This window comes from Rhopalosiphum padi, chromosome 1 (genome assembly GCF_020882245.1).
Source record: "Rhopalosiphum padi isolate XX-2018 chromosome 1, ASM2088224v1, whole genome shotgun sequence".
In the NCBI taxonomy this organism is placed as follows: domain Eukaryota; kingdom Metazoa; phylum Arthropoda; class Insecta; order Hemiptera; family Aphididae; genus Rhopalosiphum; species Rhopalosiphum padi.
The window spans coordinates 29,052,140-29,071,931 of NC_083597.1; the positions used below are offsets into that span (position 1 = coordinate 29,052,140).

The following is a 19,792-nucleotide window of genomic DNA, read 5'->3' on the forward strand; positions in this document are numbered from 1 at the left end:
ATTATAAATATACATACAACTGAACAAAGATAATACGTTTTAAAAATATTGAATAAATAAATTATAAGAAAGGCTATACCTAAATAAGTAATACAAAATAAATCGTTAATTGTAAATAAAGAAATTATTTATTAAACATTTAAAAATATTTACAAGCTAAAATAGATCAATTATAAAAGCTGAATGTATTACTATATTAGTCTCAAGAGGAACAAAAAAAAAATATATATATATCCAGGAAAACAGGAAAATAAAAACATTAGAAATAGGTACTTGGAAGTCTAAATAAGTATAACAATATATTATATGAGTATACATAAAAAAAAATGTAAATAATTTAATGGTTCAATAATATCACAAATATTCAAATAGCCAATTTAAATAACAATATTTAAATTATATATATTCTTATTGAAGAACAACACTATTATAATTATTAATTACTTCCGTTCTCAAACGATATCGGGTAATAAAATAGAGTAATTGTATACTTACCTTATAAAAAAATATTATAAAATTAAGAAGATTAAAATATAAAATATGTAAAAATAACTCATAATATTAAAAACAAATGTTTATTCAATTATATAGATACAAGTTTACATGGTTTTTTTATTCTAAATTTTATTTAACTATATGTTTAACTATTGAGTATATAATACCTATACTGTTTATATACTCAAAAATGGTAAAATTTATATATTGTAATAATATTATTAGTTGTATTATTTACCAAAATGTATTAATTATTATTATTTATTAATTAAACTATTATCATCATAAATGTAAAAAAAATTTTCAACACGAATTATCAACATCGTCATTATTCATTAGTAATAAATCATTACTAATGGAAAACATTTATCCTACTACGACTATCAATTTAAACAATTTTTAAATAAAATATAACTTACAAAACCACTGACACAGAAGAAGATAAGTAGAGAACATTTGACATGTAATGTAAAAGAAACACAAAGACATTTATATAAATCATATAGAATCAATTCTAAATTCAACAATGAAAGGTGTTACTAACAAAATGTGAAAATTCCAATGACCTGCTAATTTTAAATAATTGAAAACAGTGAATATATATATTTTAATAAAAGAACTTTTATAATAAAAAATTACAAATACAAGATAGGTATAGTACAAATCAATAATACTATCAATATCATCCACACAACATCAAAAATGTATATGATCATAATTGTATTATAATACTGTGACAGATTTGTTGTAGAAATCTAATGGAATTCAAATAACAACGTCAATCAAGTTACCTATATTGGCTATATTTCATAAAATATTATACACACATTCAATATTAATAAAACATATATATTAACTTGGACATCTCATTCGCTTTATTCAAAAGAATTTTCAATAATGTACACGATTCAATCTAAAAAAAAAAAAAAAACGTAAAATCATGTAAGAATCTGTATATAATATTTAAATACCTATAGGTATACTTACTTATTATAAGCAACTATGTTTTGAAGTTTTCATTTTAATTATTTACTTTAGCATTGTGCCATTGTTATGGTTTTTTTAATTTTATGTATTATATAATATATGTATATGTATTTTTTTATTGTTCATTATTACCCGTTAGTTTGCTATTTTACGTAATAAAATTATCTTTACTTTTTGTTATGAGGGTATGGCATGAATTACGTATATGAAGCCTGGAGGTGTACTTATATGTGATAATAGATTTACATTATTTTATAATTTATTAAATATGTATTGACTTGTCAAATCTATTAAAAATAAAGGTCAGACATTTTAATAGTATAGTTACTTAAAAATCATTAACTAAAGTATTAATCTAAGTATGGAAATCATATTTTAATATTAGTCGCACAGCAAACATCGTTCACTACACACACAGTACACACGCGGCACATGCATATTGTAAATTGTATTCTTATGTTTTATATTTTACTACTTCTAATATAGTTAAATATGTTTTATTTTTACATCGTCAAATGTAGAAAAAAACTGGGGAAGTCGCTCTGTTATATTATAGCAGGTGTACCTCGTCAAGGAGTAGGTCACTGTAATGGATGTGTTAAATTTGAACTGAATGATAAATCATTGCATACGGAAAAAGATTCTGAGCAGCAGTAACGGTCTGTCAGCCTATATTATTAAGTACATTTTATAATACATATTTTATTTTATTTGGTAATTTATTTTACTATCTGTAATACAGTAGATTAAATTCAAAACATCGCATTCATGTTTTATTATATTATTAATTATTGTTTATTATAGTAATGCATACTCATAAGTCATAATATTGATATCAGTGATATAATATATTATTATTAGTTAATAATTTAGTTATTATAAGTTTTGAGTTAATATACTGACTTATTATAGAACGGTATGAACAGTTTCGTGGTATACGAGGTAAAAGCTTGAAATTAATTTAAATATTTTGAACATTTCATTGCATATAGTAAAATATAATAATATATTATACGTAAAAGTATATCGTTATTATACGTTTGAATATCCAATCTCGTAAACATTTTAACTTCAATCAAAGTTATAAAAATGTATATGGTTTAACGCTAAACTTTTTTTTGAATTCCTATTCATAAAAACGTATGAGGAATGTAATCTTGTATTAAATATTCAACCTTAGGGTTTAGATGTAAGAATTAAAAATGTTATGAATTTTTATCTACAAAATAATTTGAAAATGTTCGTGATTCTCATGCAATTTAACTTGAAATTTGAATAAAAAAAATTTGTTTTTTTAATATTTTTTTATTATTGTGGTATTACGAACTTATAAGGAAGCAGACTAACTTGATTATGTAGTAGATTTCATGGAAAATTTACGACTCCATCTATGAATATTGTACCTATTTAATATTTGATTACCTAATTGACTATAAAATTTGTTAGAAAAATTATCATATTCATAATATATTCAATATTGGCTAGGTACCTTAAACATTTGGGTAACATGACAAATGAAAAAATATACATTTTAAAATATTATGTTAAAATACATGAAAAGTTTTTACAACACATATACAGATAACGGTGGGTTGTAATGTTTTTCAAAATATACATCAATCACTGAGTAACTATATACGGTTGTAACTCGCAAAGCATTATCATTACTACAGAACATTGATCATTTTTTAGTAGTTGATCATTATAATTATTAGTTAGTTTTGATGATATTGCTTATAATAGACAATAGTCTGAAAACTTGAGTACTTAAACTTATAACAAATAATCAAATTTAACAAGTGAAAATCAACATGTCAACGAGCTTAAAACTTTTGTCTGGCATTACTGACTAGGTACTTGCATAGTTGCATGAGTATTCAAAAAGAGATTATATTATTATAATAATATAGACACTATATATTATTATGGCCACAGCTAGTATTGCACAAATAATGTAAAATGTGATGTATGTTTTATTATTTTATTTTAATACATTTTAAACATTTTATTTGTTAATGTTTTAAAGGTTTTCTTTCTAAAACAATTCAAAAAGTCCATAATAACCGTATACAACAGCTCAAATAGATTTTAATGCTCAAGTTGATTATATGAAGTCGATTTTATGTATCTAGTTAATACGACTAATAACGTATAGTCCATAACTTATGTAGATTATGGGTATGTGATTTCGAAAATATTATACATTTATACTGTTATATTATATACGCTGCAACGACGGTAATGGCCACTGGCCAATGGGAATTATTAATAGTATTCGTACTTGTACTGTAAATGTTAATCACCTGAATAAATATGAACTTAATAATAATTTAATTCTTTATTTCAGTTGTATTTATGTTTTTTTTTTTAACTCAAAGGATCATTTAGTGACTTAGTGTGCAAGCATCAACTGTTCTATAAAAATAAAAATAAATACAGGATTGAAATACAAACAATAGTGAATAAAGAGATTCGTGTAACTGATACTCAAACTGTAAATAATATCGTTATTAATGTACCTATACTATAATATATAATACTGTATGTTTGTATAAAATAATATGACAGATAGCAGATAATACTTATAAAATAACTATTAAGAAATATATTTTTGGATAATTTTATTTTAAAGATTTAATAAAATAATATTCATTCATTGTTAATAGATTCAAAACGAAACGAGGAATATAATTATTTTAAAATAACAGTTTTTCGTATGATACTTGTTTACTTTTAACTTCAAAATTTCTCCAAAATTTGAGTATAGCCAATAGTTATAAATCTGGTCTAGTTGATGTTTCAAAATTATAATTTTTCTGAAACAGTTTTCCTATAAGGGTAAAGACGATGTTGAATTAGTGATTAAATGATACTATATATCGTTGTTATTTGTTTATAAATTTAAAATAACAATAAATTAATAGTTTACTTATGCATAGTAGTACTAGTCGGTAGACCTACAATATTTGTGCATCTGAACGGAATTACTGGTGACTGGGTCTCAAATTTCGGGAGTCGTTATCTTTCAATTTCACTTTTGAAACAAAAGTTACAGTACAAATACCTTTATTATAGTAAGTATCTATTTAACATACAGTTAACTCAGTTAAGTATCAATTAGAGGTATTCAGCATTGTATGATTCGCAGCTATACGCGACCCACCGCCAACCGGCCACCATGGAATTAGTATATGATTCTCAGAAATTTTTTAATAATGATTTCGAAAAAAGTTTAGTTTAGTTTTATGAATAATAATAACAATGCATCGGTAGGTATAGTAGAATTAAAAGTGTATAACTATTTGTAGATAATAGTATAATATCATACGGACCACAAAAATAAATAACTCAAATAAAAATTAAATTAAATATACCTATATAGTATTACGTGACCCAAATCTAAATATCAAATGTTATGATGTACATAGAATATAGGTATAAAGCGCGTATTAATGGTAAATTAATGTGTAAATGGTAAATTGATGTTTGCCGAATTGGTCTATACTATTGGTTTATACTAAGTAGTATAAATGATTATCGGAACTGATGTAATTTAATTTCGATTACATTATGTCGTTTGCGCAAATGTCGATATAGTGGCGATACCAGTAACCATATACATATAATATATTGTGTTCAATCACTTGAATACATTTTACTCCGATAACGTTGTCGACAGCCGATAATGAATTTAAACAAATTATTGTAATTTGTAAGTACACAAGATTAATAATCTTGTTTTTATTGATGCGTTTAACGAAATTAGTGCTGGGCACTGACCTTTATCAAAACACAAAAGCAATATTCCATTATATTTTACAATACTATTTTCGTAAAATGTAATACATAAAATATACAGATAGGTACTTCAAATGATTTGTTTTATTATATAAATTATAATAGGTATCTATGTAATATCAAAATGATTGAAAATGATTGAAAATGTTTTTAGTTATTAATATTATAATTTATAGCAAGTATGTTTAGCATTATACTTATGTTTTAATCGATAATCTTATTAATTGGCATCATATAAAAGATTTAGTCTTAGCATTGAAACATTTAAAAAAAAAAATACAGATATTTAGTTTGAAACAATTGGAACATTTGAAACCAATGTTTATAGCAAAGCTATATAAGAATATATTGATTTTACAAAAAATGAACACATTTACAGTTCTAATAATTTTGTATTGTTGGCATTGGTTCTGTAGTGTATATCTAGATAATTAATAATTTGAGCTAAGCTAAAAAAAAAAATACTAAAACATTTTTATTCTTGATAAGGTGTGTTTACCCTTACACTTATTTATCTACAATAAATCACTGCTCTTACATTTAACTTTTGATGACAGCGCAGAATTATTTGAAAAGTATTAACATACTGTATGATACAGTTAATCATAACTAGGGCTAAGATTTATATGCATTGACATATTTTTTTTTGCAAATTCTGATTACTGCTTTAGTTTGAAATGTCCACAAATTACTTACGTCATGATGAAACAAATAGTGATTATTTGATTTTGAATACTTTTGCATATTTTGAATAAAATGCATATCACTGCATATTTTAGCCGTAAGTATATAGTGGTTGGTAAAAAAAGAAAATAGAATATTATTATAATAAAAAAAAAAAATAATCAAGTATTTATATAGGTATAGTAAGTATGTAGGTAAAGTAATAACAATTATATCTTATCTTAATTGTTATAAACTCGTACATTGTGACAGATTACAGTAGAACTTCGATTAACCGTCAGTCTCGGAGCTTTGACGGATAATCGAAAAGACGATTAGCAAGCAACACAATTTTTTTAAACAGACATACATATTATTTATTATTTTTTTTTTAGTAATTATGATTTACTTAAAATATTTGCACACAAAGAGACTAAAAACGAGAACGGTCAAGCGAACTAACACACGTGTTATATATAACTAACTAACTTTTCAAAAACAAAATGCGATCACTATCGCAATTAACTGTTTTTATCTCACCCATAAAATATATATATATTTATATATATACATATGTACCTATCGCGTATCTAGTAGATATTGCCGGAAAGTTTCGGATTATATAATATAATATTATTTACTACAACGCGTAAGTAGTCCGTACAAGTGTGGCCTGACGGTTTACCGAGAAAGACGGTTAATCGGGAGACGGATAATCGAGGTTCTACTGTATTTTACTACTACAGGATATGAGTTTTGACATAGTCGTTATCGTTTATTATGAGTACATTAGATGCGTGTTGTTTGTAAATCTACTTTTTTACTTTCATCAATTAAAATGCCTAAAATACAAATCACCAATGCACACCTTCAACAGTATATTAATCAATTGTATATTTTATCATTTTTATTGAATATGCCATATAAATCCTAGCCCTAGATGGCTAGATCCTAATATATCCTATAATATTATATATAACAGACAACAGTTATGATTTATTATAATAGATGATCAATTATTAGAACGATGATAACCAAACATATTTGTAGGTATGTGTTGTATTATAGAATGAGACTAAATTCTGTATTTGATAAATTGTAATTATCCCCCACTCTTTTGGATAATTCCTAGATAAACCCCTAACTGTATTTCGTGATATAACGTAAATTATAATTTGAAAGGGAGATATGTTATTCAAATATTATCCGGATAATCAGAGCTTGCGCTAAAGAAATATTAGAGCTGCACATCATGTTAGTTTTACAGAAATGAAAAAAATTGACTCTCTTGATAATCATAGATAAATTATCAATGTTTTAATCAAAATAATTTCTAATAATTTCGGAAAACAAAAACTGTTAAATGATACCTATGTTATAAGCTCATAGACATATAGAATTAATTATTAAAAATTTAAATCATATTATTTTTTATGAAATGCATACATCATTTACATAAGACACATTTTAATTTAGTACTGCACATTTTATTATGCACAACTGCACGTTAGTGCATGCAAGCTCTGCGAACAGGCACGTATACAAACACAATTTCAGGGGGGGGTGAAGCTCATTTGTTATTCATAATCTAATATTTTATTTTCATCTAAATTTAAACAACTTAAAATATTTATAAAAAAAATTATACTTATGTATTTTTTCAGATTTCTTGGTTTCAGTTATGTACTTCTTATGAGAAACCTAGTTTGTATTACATTTAAAACCTTAGCTATAAAACTTGAAGATTTTAAAACAAATGTTCATAAAAATAATTGTGCCTAAGTTTATTTATTATTTTCATACTAATATCTGAATAATGTACATGGGATACGGGTGTTGCATTATAGTTTCAAGAATATCGCTCGCGCCCCAGTAAAAAAATAATTCACCATAAAAATAAAAAAATTAATTCAAATTTCAAATGTCTATAAATTCAGAAAGAATCAAATAAGTACCTATTTAAAAAATGTAACCATTTGTAGTAAATACACATTTGAAAAAAAACACTTGTTTAAACACTTGAAGAAAGTATACAATTAACAATGTTTGTCTATTAATAGAGAAAGAGTACCTATAATATAATATTATTTTAATTTTTAAAATCATAAAATTCTTCCGGAAATCTTTTTCCTTTAAACAATTTTCAGGTTTAATTTATGAAAGTGGATCTTGGAGCTTAGATATAAATCAACTTAGTCCCTTGAACTTAGACATATGCAATAACATGAACGATATAATAATCAATATAATATATTATTATATAATGGTTCACATTACTAGTTAGTTGTTAACGAGAAACCATAATATTGTATATATTTACATATATTTTTTTTACTCGATAATTCATTAAAATAAGTATGATGGTAGAAATTAAAGTATATGATTAATCATTTTTTAATTACATAAAATTATAACTAATAATATAATATAATATAATAATAATATAATTTATCTAAAATCTTTTTCATATTGACGTTCATTTGATAAATATTATGATTTTAACATTAAATTTTATTTTCAAATGCTATAGTAAATGTAGATTTATTTTTAACTTTAATTTTAAATGTTATGAATTTTTAAGTACAAAATAATTTACCAAATTTTATGTTTATGTATATCTACCTATAAGATATGGATTTTAATGCCATAAAATCTTGAAAAATGTCCATAGAAAATACCATAATATTAAAAAATACTAAAAACACTTAAAAATGTGCTTGAAATTCATCAAAAACCAATGTTATATCAGCTTTGCAGTTATATGTAGGTAGTAGGTACATAAGATTTAAAAACTCATTGTAAAATTCAACAATATTGGTAATTATATCAAATAAACTTTAAAAATTACACAGATACCAACGAGTGAGCAACCAAAATAAACTATTTAAGAAACAATATACCTAGCACTTTATTAATAAGGTTGGTTTCTAAGTGAACTCAAAAAATTAAAACATGCTCTAAAAACTAAAAATTCAACAAAAAAAGTTGAAAAACTGAAAAATGAAAGTCTTATTGTTAAGTTCTTTGATGTTGCAGCAAATATATTGTACTTGGGGAAATTAAGTTGAATGATGATAATTATGTCGCTTATGCTTATTCAATAATTAACTACGATCTAGATAGTAAATGTATCTTATTATAATTGTGCAATTTACTATAATAATACTAATATGGTATAAGCATTATATATTTTTTATTCCAAGATTGAATCCAATTTTTTTTATCATCTTTTTACGTTCGTGCACCTGTATCATTAGATAGTGTTATCAGTCGATCGCCACAAAAAACCATAGATAATTCTTAATTATCTATGCAAAAAACTTTAATCCCGATATCTCTCACCACTGAGATAGATAACAACTCAGTGATAACGATAGTTGTTGATACAGTCGTTTTCACTTTTTAGACTTCACTGTTCACTATTCAGTTCTTCACTCAGTTATTCTTCAGTTATTGAAATGTTATCATGCGTTTCACACTATCGCTACTCGCCACTGGTATCGCATCGTAAATACTGAATCCGAAGTAATATTATTGTACCGGAAGAGTAACTGTAGTTTTAGTTAAATCTAAGTTTGCTCAATTTACTCGTATAAATTCACCGTCGGTAATACGCTATAACATTCCGTTTGCCGACCACAAGACGTACTCGTGCCTCGTGCGGACGGTTCGATACTCCGTGTCGTCCTACACAGTACACGGTTTGCCGTTGTCGAGTCGTATCGATTGTTTTTTGCCCCCGCGTGACAATCGTAGATACGAAAATATAATTATTCTAACATTATTACAGTAGCAACCATCCCGTCTTGTTGCTAAGTTATTCGCTGTTTTCAAACTTAACATTCTCTCCGCCGTCGGTGATTCGGTCGAGTGTTACAATAACTGACGTTATATTGTACTAGATACAGCCATACCTACCTACCGTTTCCTGCCTTCTCAGGTGCGTGTGTGTGCTGCCTACGTACTATTATAAACGAGAGTTCATTATTTCGTTGTTGCCATCCTTCGCGAAATCCACTTTCCAAAAATGGACCAAGCGTTCTATGACGAAGGTACCTAATGCACATTTTTATTTTATAATTATATATCAACCTAGTATCGGTATATTATCTACAAAAGCCTACTGGACGTTTGATATTTTTATATTTTTTAAAGTTATAATAATATAACATAATATTCTCTAGTGCTACCTAACAGTTGGTATTAGTTGCGTATAAATTGTTATTATTGTTATTATTATAATTTTTTTCTAGACAGTTATTGATTAATCGTACTGAGATGAAAAAAATCCAAGGTCGATTTCGGGCAGTATCTAGATCCACACTATCTACTGCTCATCTATTCTGTTTGTATTCGACACGTAGGTTTTTATTACCTATATTGTGTTTGCTTGAAATCCCTCTGGTCTACCTATAGATATTAAGGGATATTACTACACTAGAATCTAATATATTTTATTTTTCTGTCTGTTTTTGTTTTTGTTTTTTAATTATTGTTTTGCTTTTTAACTTTTATTTTTGTAGTTTGTGCGAATAACTAATTATTGACAAACAAAATCTGATAAAAAGCTTAATAAAGAAGCTATAAAAATATATATTTTTTTTTAATGAGACCATTTTATTATTATATTAATATATTACTATACTTTTGATCCATTTTTACTAAGAACATTGTATACTTGTATTCAGGCACATAGTCAGGATTTTTTTATTATTTTATTTTAAATTATGACATCAATTAATGTTTTACACACTCCAATGTATTCATCAATCTCCATACCTATTAATAATAGAAAATAGATCCATTTAGATACTATATATTTTGTATATATCTAAATCATAATATAATACACATATTCTTTGCATAAATAAATTCAATGGATAGAGGGGGGAGGTGTTGTAATTTTGTACCCAATATACCTACTTGTTTATCACCTGATCACATTTTGTTTTAGAACTTTTTTGTGCAATTATATTTTTTATTTTAATATTAGTGGATCTTTAGAATTTAGATCCTCTATTAATATTGACACCTATAGTGCAGCATAAAGCTAAAAAATGGAAACCAAATTATGTTTATATTGATTACTGGATTTACTACCATATTGATATGATAGAAATTGCTTGAAAAATAATGAATTTCTTTTAGTTTCTTTATTAGGTACTATAATTACAATGAAAGGTATGTTTTAATGCTATTCCAACGAATTAATAAAGTTTATTACCTACCTACTGCTTTAGTCCAGCCATTGAACAGTTTAATACATTTTATTTTGACTTTTCTAAATATTTTTTATATATTTAATCATCAAGTCTCTTACTATTTGTTCTCTTTGTTTAATTTCATAATTGTTATTTTATTCCTGAATTATATGTGACACTGAACACTAGAAATAACATTAATTAATGTATATAGCTTTGTATAAAATAACCACCTAATTAGTTTTTTATTTTTCTATAATATCCGTATAATTTTTATAGTATAAAAATACTGAAAATAGATATATATGTTTATATTTATATTTGTTGTTTTTGTTATTATTATAGAATTTCCTAAAGAAAATGAGATAATTGAATTGCTACCATGCATAATATGCAATCGTTCATTCCGTCCAAATTTATTACAACGCCACTCAACTATATGTCAAAAAAACGCTAAAAAACGTAAGATACCATTTGATTCATCTAAACAGCGTAGAGAAGGTACTGAGATGGCGACATATTTACCACATATGAAAAAGACTCAAGATGCTTATATTGGCATAGAAAAAGCCAAAAAGAACTGGAAAGCTAAGCATGAAGAGCTTGTTAGGGCTGTAAAAGCAGCACGAGGGGAAAAAGTTGATGATAAACTTATGCCGACTAAGCCTATTGATTCTGAAGAATGTCCACATTGTGCACGGAATTTTGGACCTAAATCGTATGATCGACATGTAGAATTTTGCAGAGAAAAAGCTCAAAGAATATCTACTGCACCAGTGATAAGCCAAGTAGCTAAAGAACGACTTGAAGCGAGAATAAAAGTTAGTATATTAATTTTTTAATATAATTATTTAATTCTTTATTAAAAACTTTATAAGTAGCTTTTTTTCAGTTTTTACCAAGGTTTCTACTGAATTAAAAAAAAAATGTTTTATAGATTTTGGATTGTTAATATTTTAAATTAATTTCTATTTTTAGTACCGTGCTCCTCCACTTAAGTCACAGCGTACAGTTACTAAAGAGAAATATTCTCCTAAAACAAAAAGTTTTGCTCAAGATGTTTCAAGTGCACCAATAAAAGTTATACAACCATTAAAAACTATTAAAAAAAGAACTCCACCAAATAGAAATATATGTAAGTATATTTAATTTTTTACCTACAAACTTTATACTTTTTAAGTAATATCCATTAAAGACTGCCATAGTCAAAGTACTACATCATTGAATTTTTTTTATCTATACTTTATTGTTAGTACCTAAATCTATATTTTAGAACTAACTATGTATTAATATTACTACATTAAAAATATCTTATTTATATATATATTTCTAGGAGATATGGCTTATTTAAATTAATTAAATGAAAGTATTCTCTATGGAAAATGTAATATTAATATTGTTTAATGTAAATGAAACAGAATAAGAAATGAATTACTATTTGGAAGTTTTTCAAAATATATAAATTATTATATTACTATATTAGTGTAGACTAGATATTTAAATAATTTGTTTCCTTAAGCGTGTGTAGGAGATACCATTGTATTATTTATATTTAGATATCTTTATTTATAATTTCTCCCTTTATCTGGCTGTTAGTTAACTTTTTAAAACACATATGTTATTATAAAAGAAGAAACAGTATTTAATAATAGAACTTAATATATAATCAAGTATGAAAATAAATAATTTTATTTCATTGCATAGTTTTAGTATTTTAAATTTATATTGTAAATCTACAATTTAAAAATAAACTATAATAGGATATTAACATTAATATTATTTGAAGGTAGAAAGATAGTAAACATAATTAAAACAAAAATAAGATTTATCAATAATATTAAATTAATTTGTATAGCTAATATCCCACGTCAAATGTCATCAGTAGTGAAAAAGAAAGACCAAAATTCAAAAAATCTCTATGGGTAAGCATGGTTATTATGTATTATGTGTCAGTATTTTTTAAATTAATTGAGTTTTATTCTTTCAGTGAAAGAAATGCAATATACTTGCCTCAAAGGCCAGATCTAAAAAATGAAAAAAACTATGAATAAATCTGAATCAGCCTACATCCTTGGTTCTAAAAATCATATAAAACAAGAAGTTAATAAGATGGTCAATAATTTTGACAAAAAAAAAATATCAAAATCGTGAGTGGAAAGTATAATGTATCTAAATGTTTAAATAAGCTATTAATTGATTGTTTATTAAATCATCCATAATTTAAATCTATAAATGTTTAAAATATTTTGCATTCCAATTCATTATAAAGAAAAAAATATATATTTACAAGATATTTTCAAAGAAATTATACAAATAAATAATTTCAATATAACTATAAGTTACAATAAATATAGATTTACTTAATATATTTTTATGAGATTATACAGAAAATATTGATAATCAAAATGCCATATTACATGCTTAACAAAAATTTAATTTAAAAGTACTTGCTCATTCTATGTAAAAATTGTTGTATTTATTGAGCATTGATAAATAATAAAAAAAAATAGGACTAAAATTAATCCATCTAAAAATCTTAAAATAATACTAACTCTTTAGCTATAAATACTAAAAAAACATATATTTATATTTTTATACTTTTGAATTAAAATTGTTATCCAAAAAAAAAAAATCAAAAATAAAATATACAATTCAAAATACCTAATCAAATAAAACAACTGCCATAGAAGACAAAAGTATAGTAAGTATAACAAATGAACAATATTAAATAATATCAACTGTTTAGTTTTATAAAATTCTTATCTTGAGAATTATTCAACTTATCAAAAGTTATAAACATTATACAGAAAAATTGATTTTATTTCTTAACAAGAAATATTAAGTCTAGATAACAAGATAAAAACTCTTGTATTATAGGAAGTTCAAAACTTTCGATTTAATATTTAGAAATTAGTTGATACGATTAAAACAATAATTATTATATACATATTGTAAAAGATAATAAGGATGAGGAACATAATATATTCCATTTTATGCATTGATTACTAGTTTATTTATGAATTATTATCTATATATTTAATATATTTTAAGAAACCAACCGAAATCTAAGACCATAGCTTGATGTTATGAAATATCAAAAGCCAGATGCTAATATTGTGCTAGAAAAATAAATTAGACGTTTGTACAATTCTAAACTATTTTGGTTATAACCCTAAAATTGCTTAGAATATTTTAAGAACTATTTTTTTGTGGTTTTGTGTTGATTAGAAGTATTTATAAATACTATATTCATAAAAGAGTTAATACCTTTTAATGTAGTGAAAAAAAGATCATTTCAATAGAAAGATTAAATTTCAATTTTTAATGTTAACATTGTTAACCCATGAATAAATATTTATTTATCGTTCATAAATAATTATTATTACTAAAGTAAACTAATTGTATTATTATAATATATTCTTAAATGAATCTATAATATTTGTCATTCAAGATGTTTGTATACTTAAAGTTAATGTTCAATGTTAATTCCATAAATACTAAATTATAGTGTGATTGCAATTTAAGGGACACAAAATATTTTAACTGGATTACCTTGAATTTATTTCAAATTATTTTTATTAATTGGAATTAATACTACACTTATTTTTGAGAGGTTAACATTTTTTTAAATATTCTATGTATTCATAGGAAAACTATTTCTTTTTAATTTGTGTTTGATATTAAATTACATTATTTATCTCCTCCAGTTGTTTTGTTTATTATCATGTTGTAGTCAATGGAAATTATTCATATCAATAATGTTATGTAAATACAGATTATAAATAAGTATAAAAAAAATTACTTTAACTTGAAATTTTAAACATAGCTTCAATAAATATAGTTAGAAGTTGAAATAAGATATTTAAGCACAATAGTGTATTAAAATTAGTGCTAAGTGTCAATAAATAATTATGTAGAACAAATTAATTTAAATTAATATCTGAAATTAAACAAGTTGTGTATTTATTTCCAAGGTTATTAATACAATTCAAGGATTATAGTAGGCTAACATGGCAATAAATGTAAATTACAATGGTTAAAAGTGCTATATTTTAAAATTTTTAATTGTTTTTTTATTTTTATCTTTGTGGGATTATACTTATGTACTGAACATTCAGCTAAAGAAGCAATTTATACTTTAAATATATGAATAACAGTTGTCATAAAGATTATTTTTTATACAATTTTTAAAATGCTATTCCTTGATCTTTATTCTTTATAAATTTATAATCAATATAGCTTATTGAAAACATTATATTTTAATCATTGTAAATTTTCAAAACCTATACATTGTGATTTTGATTGTTCTAGCGAACCCCATTTGGATATTTACGACCCTCATTTGGACAGCTACGATCCATTTAAATCAGCTGAACAACAAATGAAAGAGCTCGATTTAGACATAAACATAATTGACATTGGTCTTAAAAATCCGTTAAATTGTACCCCAAATGATAATATCGAGAGTCTTCAAATGTCTCCAACATCTGCATTCGTTAAATATTCACCAGTCTCTTCTTTAGTAGCCTCTCCAGATAATATCGAAAATACATTTCCCAATGAATTTCACTCAGACACTAATCTTAATAGTCATCCACTACATAATTTAAGTAATTTAAGTTTGTGTTCCATTGTTAGTATTGAATCAGCTGACTTTAATAATAAAACGCATAGTGCTGTAGAGCGAGGTACAGATCATCTCAAAAGTCCTACAAAACGAAACATTAATCATAATCATAAAAAACATATAGCTATTGAAAATATGCTTTATGGTGATAATGAAAAAGATAAATCAAATCTCACATTTGATTTGGCAGAACAAGAGCTTTTAAAATCTGTGTCGGAATTTGAAAACTTATTGAAAATAACAGATGATGATGATATAGTATCACCATCTTTGAATAGAACCTCTGCCCTTAGTATGATCAATGGGATTAATTCCAATAGCAGTGCTGATTCGGCTTACGGAAGGTAAGGCGAGCAATCAATGGTGTTTCAATTGTCATCGGGTACTTGCACGGTTTGAACGGGTTTCATTTGGAATCCAACACTTACTGATTTTAGCCAAAATCAGCCTAACACGGGTAGTTAACACATTAAAATTATTAACATATTTGATAATATTATAGCACATTATAACACACATTTTATTATGGTTTTGCTTATTTGGTCTGAAACACCAAGTAAGAATACAGTATTAGTTAATCAATTTTTTTAATTAAAAAAAAATTGCTGAGCTTAGTGAATATAAATAAAAATTATGCCATTTTGTTATTAATCATAAGTTTTTTTTACACAGAATAATTAATTAATTTTTTTTTTTTATTAAATATTATATTGTATTTTTGGCATCTGTAATTAAAATTAAAATTGTTCACCAGTTTGTGAGTTTGTTTCAAATAAATAATTAAAACAAAATAGTAGACTCAAAGTGACACATAATAACACATTTTATAAACTATTTGATCAAATAACTCATTAATCACTAAACACCTATAATCTATATTGCTTATAAAAACACCTAGGACTACATTATCAATACAATTATTAATAGCTATAATTTATTTATATTAATTATATATTTATTAATGATTTTTATCAATTTATTATGACAAATATTCAATTTTAGAGGACTTTCTTTCAGATTATTAATAATTTTACAGTTGTATATTATGTAAGGTAATTTATATTAGTTGTATTATATTATTATTATTTTTTTTATTATTAGCTTGAACAGAAAATCTGAGCAGGTGACGACCGATAATTATCATCAACTGCTGAAAACTGCTAAATTTTGTCATGAATGTGGATTCAAATATCCAATCATTGATATCAAATTTTGTACTGAGTGTGGCATGCGGCGTATAGTGTCATGATTGAGTTGCGTCAATTTCAATATCTGTATTTTATTAAGAGTATTAAGAAAAATATGTTAAAAATATATTTTACAATATGTTAAATTGATTGAATGGAGAGTATATTTTAATATTTTTATACTTATATACTTATAAATTATGATTAATAAGGTAACAACAGTTTATAATAATTATTATGGTATAAAATTGCATTATTTTGCTTAACTCCTGAGACTGATTTTTTTAAATTGAAATTAGTTTGAGTGTATCTTGTCACTTAATTTATTTTATATATTACTAATGCAACAAGACCAAAGTATTAAAAATAATATACATTTTGTAAAATAATATTGCTAAGGTATTCAAAACATTAATTTTTATTTGCTTGAATTGTATGAATTTTATTGCAATCTCTTTAGTTCTCAATTTATAATGTATAACAATAAACTTATGGTTATACTGACTTGTATATCTCATAAATAATACTAACACTAATAGCATATACATTATACAAAGAGGGTTTTAAGGGTCCAACTTCCCCCTCAGTAAAAAAAAAGGAAAAATATATTTTTATGTGTGCTCCTAACTATCACTATACACTACATATTTAGGTTCATGAATATTGAGGAAAAATGTATCAATACAATAACAAATCACTAAATACATTATATTGTTTGTGTTTCACACAAAGTTTAATTATTACATAATATTTTAATATATTATATTAACTTAATACATTACTTTATAACATTTTACCAATACATTAAATTACTTTTTTTTAAGGAAATCGTATACTGATTATGTCACACAAACTAACCTTTACTAATTACAAATAATGCTATTTTATGGTAAGTTAGAATATATTCTAATTTATTAGTTTAACCAACTAGGTTGTTACCAAAGGATTTAATTTTTATACTTTGATAATATATTAAATATTTCACCCTATTATATACAATAACATTAATATAGTAAAACTTTTATTCTCTTTCCTAACATTTTTATATTTTTATATATTTTTTTTTTGCAGTTTTTATTATATTCAATTGTTTTTAATTATCTATCATGATTTACTTGTAGTTTAATATAAGTTTTAAGTCTATTTATTAAACACAAACTAAATCTATTGTCATTTGTCCTATCATATTATATACTTTATAGTTTTTTTTACATATTTTGTCAAGAAAAATTACAAATTAATGGGAAAATAAAATAATATTATTTACAAATATAAGTAAGAGATTTTGAATCTAGTTACTTATAATGTATTATTGTTTTGATTGTCAAATTTCTATTTGGATGTTATTTTTTAATGTCTACTGTTTAGACATACTGAAAGATAAATCTTTTTAGAAATTTTTGTCATTCATGTCTATTTATACCTAGCTATAACTGCTTACTATTAATGTTTTTTGTGCATCTTAAAGATGTTATTACCAAATTTTAAAAGTTTTTACTCGTCTTTATTAATTGGTATTTTATTGTTTTTATTATTATTATATAAATGTATATTGTAATAGGTATGTCCATAAAATGTAGTACATTTTTGTTTATTTAACATGCTATTTACTAACAATATTATAAAATATGACAGTATGGTGCTATAATAATCTTGTGTTATATTGGTACCTAATAGGTAATTAATTACTCAATATTTATAAATTAGGTATCATAATGCATAATTATTGTCAACACATGTTTGTGTATTATACCAAAGAATGCTATAACTACTCGGGTATTGTTTATTGATTTATACTACAATTATTGTTCAAATAATAAATTACCTCCGTATAAGTTGCCTACCACTAGAATTTAAATCAATACATCAATATTATTTTAAATAATAATGTATTATAATATTTATTATTGTGAGTATTCAAAGGAGAAAATTAAAATTGACACAATTTACCAAGTTGATTAACAAAATACAATAATATTTTTTTAATTCATTCTTTAGTTTTTCTTTCATAAAATTGGAAATATTGCATTCCTCTATTAAAATGACATAACTAATTTATACTTGAAAGTAACTAAATAATTTGTATTCAGTTTTACTCCTAGATTTTAAATTAATATATATTAATAAGTGTTTTATTTAATTTTATACATTTTATAAATTATTTTTGTTGTTATAGTATGATATGATTTAACTTTATTTACAGTGTTAATATTTTAGTCACTCTGTTGTCATGTATTTTTCTTTAATGTTGTACCTAACCAGTGCCATTTGATATTTAAAATAATAAACTGTCTAAGTATTAAATCACACTAATTGTTTGTATTTATAATTTAAAACTACCTATCACTGGTGTACGAGTTAGTCATCAAAAAAAAAAATAAACTGTAAATTACTATAGACTATAGTAGTAAATTATGTTTGATATTTTTTAAATGTATTTAATTTATTAAAAAAAAATTGTATAATTACAGTTTATATTCTCCTCTACAAATTCGATAATAATTAAATCTATAAGTAATGTTATTATTTAGTCATGGTGTTAACTATAAATAAACTGCGAATCATATTTTTATTCAATTCATTATTATATGAATTATCATAATACGAGAATAATACATAAGTACCGACTGCATAATTCTGGAACCTATAGTAGATACAATCAGCGCTTTTTAAAACAAATTATGCACGTAAATTAAATACAAAATATAAATATAAAATTAAACTAGGTATCTATAAATGTTATAAATTGATTTTTGTGGTTTTATTTACTTTTGTTTGAACGTCTACGCCCTACATTTATTTTAGTTTTTTTTTTATTTGATGTATTTTGTATG

The 19,792-nt window shown here is 24.0% G+C and overlaps 1 protein-coding gene across 1 annotated transcript; it reads left to right on the forward strand.

Moving 5' to 3' along the window:
* The first annotated feature begins 9,955 nt into the window (after window positions 1–9,955).
* LOC132932160 (zinc finger C2HC domain-containing protein 1A-like) lies at window positions 9,956–19,271 on the forward strand. Its single transcript, XM_060998398.1, is given in 8 exon segments — window positions 9,956–9,995; window positions 11,490–11,965; window positions 12,123–12,279; window positions 13,000–13,066; window positions 13,132–13,180; window positions 13,182–13,291; window positions 15,456–16,115; window positions 16,873–19,271. Coding segments are annotated over 8 exon segments (1,692 nt in total). The 5' UTR covers window positions 9,956–9,970; the 3' UTR covers window positions 17,021–19,271.
* The last annotated feature ends 521 nt before the right edge of the window (window positions 19,272–19,792 follow it).